This window comes from Microcebus murinus, chromosome 10 (genome assembly GCF_040939455.1).
Source record: "Microcebus murinus isolate Inina chromosome 10, M.murinus_Inina_mat1.0, whole genome shotgun sequence".
In the NCBI taxonomy this organism is placed as follows: Eukaryota; Metazoa; Chordata; class Mammalia; order Primates; family Cheirogaleidae; genus Microcebus; species Microcebus murinus.
The window spans coordinates 80707765-80714441 of record NC_134113.1 but is presented as its reverse complement, the minus strand read 5'-3'; the positions used below and the strand labels follow the sequence as shown (position 1 = coordinate 80714441).

Genomic DNA, 6677 nt, shown 5'->3' with positions numbered 1-6677 from the left:
AAGCAGCAGATGCGAAAAGATCACTTTGACCTTTGTGCTGTTTCTTAAATGCAGAAGATGAAATTCCCATGTGAAAGACGCCCTTTGTATACCAAAAAGATGCAACATTCTTATCCTCAAGGATGTGAAGTCAAAACCGAGAGCATTCTATACAGACCTTCTTAAAAACAACTCTTACCTTTTAACCCTCCCCACATAACTTAGTTGCTTCTTCATAACCATTCTTTGTCCAATTCTGTATATAGGTAACTGACACTCTTTCTTTGAGCTTTCGTTTTCTTATGAGGGCCTCTGTGTCATGTAAAACTTGCATTATGCTTTTCTCCTGTTAATCTATGTTATGCCAGTTTAATTCTTGGGCCCAGCTGGGACCCTAAGATGATGGAAGTGGAGTATTTTCACTCCTACACCTAGATGGCAGGACCAACCACCACCAGAGGAGGAATTTTGCAGTGCTGGTAGTTTCATGGTGTGTACACAAGGTACAAAGAGAAACACCAGGACTGTTTAGGGGTTGCAGATTGTTACTATAATGAGACTAGAGCCAACCAAATTGAGTGTGGAATGGCAGAGATGTTCTAGTCTAGGGATGGGCGTTATCATAAATGTCTGTAAAACTTCCACTCAGAGCTGTGGATGAACATCTTGCAGTCAATGTTTTACCTTAAAAACGTATAACCTAGATTGATGTTTGTTGTTACTGTTTTTTTTTTTCCTATTAACTTAAGAGAGGCCACAACCCATCAAGGGTGTCCTAGAACTGGAAAAATGTACTGCATGTTCTACTATGGCACTGGTCACAAGACACTATGAGTAATGTGCTTCCTCTATGCACCTCAGTCTAAGCTATGAACTCTCTGAGGACGGGAAACTTGTTTCATTGATCTTTGTGTTCTTCCTACCACTGCTTCTTCTCTCTGCCCTCGCCCAAGTCCTTCAGCTTTGGCTTATACAGTTCTTCTTCCTTGAAATTTGTTTTACGAGTGAATCAATGAATAAATAAGTGACTGAATGAATATCTTAGTTTCTCCTGAAAAGATTTTTACTTATAATTAATCTCATCCATTCTGTGCTTATTATTTTAGTTAGGCGATTATATTGGAAAACTGTAGCCTAATAATAAATATTTAAAAATTTAAGTTATCAGTTTCTATATATCAAAGTTTTAGAACCCCTTTGCCTCTTCTCATTTATAATTCCTATAAATTAGATAGGAAAGAAAAAAAGGAAGTCTCAGTGAGGCAAATACTAGCTTTTGCTTCTCATGTAAGGAGATGATGGTACTGACTCTTGGCTGCAGATGTTTTATTAGTCAATGGTTTTGTGAATTGGAGCAAATCTATTTACTTTCTTAACTTGCTTCTTCCAGTGCCTACAGGTGCACAAGGTGGGTGACTTGGCGAGAGGTGTCATCTATGACCATGGAACAGAATCAAGATGGGAACCAGGGGACCAGGGAACCAGGATGTGAATAAACTAGAGGTATCCAAATCAGTCTACCAAGCAAAAATCAAAAATACAAATGACATTTGAGGACCTAAAACAAATTTGATCTCTATTTTCATAGTATCTCTAACCCATTGAGGTTCCATGAGGGCAGGCACATTTTTGGTCATGTTCCATGTTGTGGAGTTGTAGGTGAAGGCAAACACCTATCATACGTGATGCAAGCACAAAGCAAGCTTTATCAAGAAGACTTAAAGGCAGATGATTGGCTGAATGATCTGTGGAAACCGCACGCTCTCAGCATTTTACCAAGGGAGATGCAGGGACTAGCTCACAGCTGATGCATCACACAATGGGGTCTAGAGAGGCCCCAAAATCTTGCTGCTCTACTTTTATTTTATTTTATTTTATTTTTTTATTTATTTAGAGTCCAGCAGCTTTTATTAGGTTTGTCTCCTATACCATGAATTCATAGGGAATAGATTCTGGCAGCTCAAGGTCCTTTCTTTTGCTTCTCACAGGTGTGCTATACCTATTATGCCATGAATTCACAGGGAACAGGTCCCAACACCTCAGGCTCCTTTCTGTCGCTTCTCACAAAGTGTGAGACACCTATTATGCCATGAATTCATAAGGAATAGGTTCCGGCAGCTCGGGCTCCTTTCCATTGGTTCTCACAAAGTGTGCTTCTCTGGGTGGAGCAGGCTGTCGCTTCAGTTGAACCCAGGTACCTTTCTCTTTGGCTTCCTTCTTTTTCTGATCATTTTCCTTCACACGCTTCAGGAAGCTATCTCGGCTCTTAGAGTGCTTAATGTGCTCGATATGTACATTAATCCTCTTGGCAAGAATCTTGCCCTTAACTTGTTTATTTACAACAATTCCAACAGCATGCTGGGTAACGTTGTAGACTCTTCCAGTTTTGGCATGGTAACATTTGTGGGGCATGCCTTTTTGAACAGTACCCATTCCCTTGATGTCTACAATGTCACCTTTCTTGTAGATTCGCATGTATGTGGTCAAAGGAACAACTCCATGTTTTCTAAAAGGCCTACAGAACACGAATCGGGTGCCTCTCCTCTTTCCCTTTGTGTTCGTCATTTTGGCGAATTACTGGAAGATGGCGGCTCCACGAAAGGTTGCTCTACTTTTAGAGAATGTGGGACAATGAGGGATTTTGTGGGCATGAGGGAAGCTTGCAGAGGGTGTGCAGAGGGAAGACAGGTTGAGCTTCGGTGCCAGGGACCCAGCAAAGGTGGATTTCAGTGTGATATCCTCGAATCCTTCATTCATGTGGGGTAGGGGTACTGGGTTATCCGGGCAGTAAGCAAGGTAGTCTTAGGCCAGTGCCAGCGACAGGATAAGCACTCATAAGTAGCACTTGAAAAAATACCTAATTGAGAATTACTATTGTTAAAGTCCACTACAAAGTTTTCATAAGCGTGAAATGAGATATTGAAAGACATAAAACACAAAATGTGGGTGATTGGGGAGAACAGTACTAGAACGGCAAATAGAAGAACAAGGAGCCACAGTGAGATATAAAATAAAATATAGGAAATAAGTGGAGAGAAAATATATGAGAGTTAAAAAGAAAGTCAAAGTTTGGCCTGAAGCAGGAGCGAGGCTTGTAAAGTTAGCTTCAAAGCACGGTTAGAATGAAAAAGAAATTACAGCAGACGGCAGACATGTTAATGAAGCTGAAACAATATTGAAAAACAGCCCATTATCGTTACTTAAATTAAAAGGGAAGACAAAGTTAATACCTCAGACATCACTAGAACAGAGTAAGAGCCAGGCTGAGCCACATTCTCTCACCTTCCTCCTGCTTTCTCCATCTTTCCTGGAAGACTGAGAAAAAGAGGTTGAAGAAAATTAACTCAAAAAAACTTTGGCTGTAGTTATATATTTTCATAATTACAGTGAAATGAGTAAGAGAGATGTAGCTTGGAGTATGGGATACAATGTGTGTATAATCTCGAGAAAGTACTCAAACACTTTAGAAAACTCAGAATTAGTGTATAGTAAATAAATGATAGGGAGGAGGGAAAGACTTGAAAGAAAAAGGATGCAATATTTATTTATTCCTTTTCTAGAAGAAGATGAAAGGGCCAAGTATTTAAAAATCTTTTACCAAAATAAGAACAATTAATATTTATTTCTTTGCCTGCCTTTTTTTTTCTTTAGTTTTTTGGCAAATCTCTCAAATATTTTGTAATAGCTCTAAAGAACTGAGATTATACTTTCTTCAAGTAACTATACTCAGCCAACTCAAATCGCTATTTGCTCCTAGTACAGTCAAACTTAAATCTTCCCTCACTGTAGATCTTATTGGACAAAGATAAATTTTATTAGGAAAGATAATACTCTCCGAAGGAGGAGAGACAATGGGACCAGAACCAAGCGGATGAACTGTCCCAACTAAGCCCAGCACAGATCAACTGAGTCCTGCCCAGATGAGGAGCTGAGTCCTGCCCAGATTGCAACAATGTAGCAGAGCCTAGCGTAGATAGCGTGTGAGCCCAGCCTCCAGACATGTGGGCTAAATCAGTGCATTTTGGTATGTCCCGTTAAGATATTTTTGATTGACACACAACATTATTGTGGTCTGACTTAACCGATACAATATAATTTCCAGTGTTTTTATCAATTTACACTCCCACCAGCAATGTATGAATGTTCTTATAAGAAATAGGAAAAACCAAAGTGTTGTTTCCACTCCCACACCACTCACTGCAGAATACTTCACTTCTGGTCACCAAAATTTCTCCCCACCAATAGAGATTGAGCCCATGCTTCGAAGTGAGGTATCACAGGAATGGAAAAACAAGCACCACATGTACTCACCATCAAACTGGTACTAACTGATCAACACTAAGGTGCTCACATAGTAGTAATGCTTACTGGGTGCTAGTCAGGTGGGGGGGTGGGTAGAGTGTGGGCAATGGAGCGGATGAGGTGAGTAAACTCACAGCTAGTGGAGACAGGACACACTGTATGGGGGAAGGACACATCTGTGGCCCTGGCTTGAGCAAGGCAAATGCATTTCATGTAACCAAAATGTTTGTACCTCCATAATATCCTGAATTAAAAATAAATAAATAAATCAATAAATAGAAATGTATTTTCCCAACTAGTATAAATAAACAAGTAAATAAATAAAAATGTATTTTCCCGATTAGTAAAAATAAATAAATAAATAAAATGCCTCTGTTTGCCTCATGTTTACTAACATCCCATTGGCTGAAACAAGTTACATGATCAGGCTCAATTTCAATTCATAAAAGTAAACTCACTCCTCCTGTGGAAGCAAGGAGGAGCGAGAGATTATTTCTGAACCATATCCAATCTACTTTCTATGGGAAAAGTTGAAGATGTACTGAAGCTTATTTCTCCAAAGTACTTTGTCTGCTTAAGGGGTCCGTATTCCTGCAGGCACCTATTCACAATTGTAGGAGCTTGTGAAACTCTTTTAAAAAAATCTGTAGTGTCTTCTCTTACTGTTATTATGAATGGCTACACCTTTCTGGGTGCCTATCATGTGCCAAGTGATTTATATATACTATCAAATTAAATTCTTATAACATTCCAAAAAAAAAAAATGTCTCCCAACAACAGTTCTCCAGGGACTGAGCATCCTCTAATTTAATTCAATTTTGACATTTTCTACTTGGAGTTAGAGTCATATTTCACATGTGAAGGGCTCAGTCCCACAAGACTGCCCCCACTTCAGATGCCAGTCACAAGTAGTAAGTTGTCACCTATATTTCTGACCTACCAGCTATAAAATCGAAGTTTTGGCTATCCCCTCCTTGGATTTGATTAATTTGCTAGGATGGCTAACAGAACTCAGGAAAAAATTTTACTTACATTTATCATTTTATTATAAAGGACACCACAAAGAATACATGAACAGCCAGATTAAGAGATGGATAGGACACGGTATTAAGGGTGGAGAGAGAGGAGCACCAATGCCCTCCAGGACCTACAAGTGTTCTGCTCTCTGGAAACTCATCCAAACTCTGGCCTTTTGGGTTTTTTTCTAGAGGCTTCATTACTTAGGCATGATTGATTGCATCATCAGCCATTGGTGATCAACTCAACCTTAAGCCCCTCCCCTCCGCTCCCCTCAGTGGTCAGTGGGTGGGGCTGAAAGTTCCAACCCTCTAATCCCATGGTTGGGTCCCCTGGCAACCAGCCCCTGCCCTGAGGCTGCCCAGGAGTCCACCAAGAGTTGTCTCCTTAGAACAGAAGATGCTCATAACACCGGGAAAATTTCAAGGGATTTAGGGACACTGTGTCAGAGGCTCCTATCGCTCAGGAAATAACACAGGTCTTATCTTAGGGGCTCTGTTTTAGGAGGTGGGGCCAAAAACCAAATATTAGAACAAAAGATTCTCCTAGTATTCCTGTGTACAAGGTTTCAGGAACTCAATGTCAGAAACCAAGGGCAGAGAGCAAGTATAATATTTCTTATTATATCACAACATCAAGTTCGGTTTGACCTAAATTGTTGCCAACATTGTCACTATCAGCCTGTTTAATTTTAGGCACTTTGGCTTTGTAGTAGATTTTATTTCGGTTTTAATTTCCATTTTCCTGACAACAAGCGAGCACCTTTCCATACCTTTACAGCCATTTCATATCTTCAAGCCTCTCGCCCATTTATCTATTGGATTTTTTTTGACTTACTGATTTGTGGAAATTCTTCATATATTGTAGACCTAAGTCTGTTGTAAGTTATATGTGTTATAAATCACTTTTCCCCTTCTGTGGTTTCACTCTTTATTGGTGTCTTTTTGTGACTGAAAGTACTACTCTTACCATAATCTAATTTAATAATCTTTTCCTTTGTGGTTAGGAACTTTGTGTGCATCCTGTTTAAGAATTATTTTCCCACAATGAGAGAATAAAAATACTTTTTCGTGTTATCTTCAAGAAACTTTATTAATTTCCCTTCATATTTAGATCTATAATCTTTGTGGATTTGATTTTTGCAGATAACTTGAGTAGGAATGATGGTCAGTATATTTTCTCAGTCACATTTTTTTCTTTTTCTCTTACTGCTCTGCCCTTTTGTTACCTTTTTCATAAATTAATAGTTCATAATGCATGTCCCTAATCTATTCCATTGATCTGTCTATTCTTGGAAGAATACCACATTGTCCCCTAATTATTGTAGCTTTAAATTGACATCTAGTAGTGCAAGTTTTCCTACTGTTTTTCTTTTTCAA

At 39.1% G+C, this 6677-nt stretch overlaps 1 protein-coding gene across 1 annotated transcript; it reads right to left on the bottom strand.

Annotated features, from left to right (window-relative positions):
• Positions 1–2046: 2046 nt before the first annotated feature.
• LOC105882795 (large ribosomal subunit protein eL21-like) lies at positions 2047–2567 on the bottom strand. The gene has a single exon (XM_076006832.1). It carries the CDS (start codon positions 2542–2544, stop codon positions 2062–2064), a length of 483 nt encoding a protein of 160 aa, XP_075862947.1. The 5' UTR covers positions 2545–2567; the 3' UTR covers positions 2047–2061.
• Positions 2568–6677: the final 4110 nt, after the last annotated feature.

What these genes read in the sequence shown, in the direction of transcription:
- LOC105882795 (XM_076006832.1), bottom strand. Translation starts at nt 2,544, where the DNA reads ATGACGAACACAAAGGGAAAGAGGAGAGGCACCCGATTCGTGTTCTGT.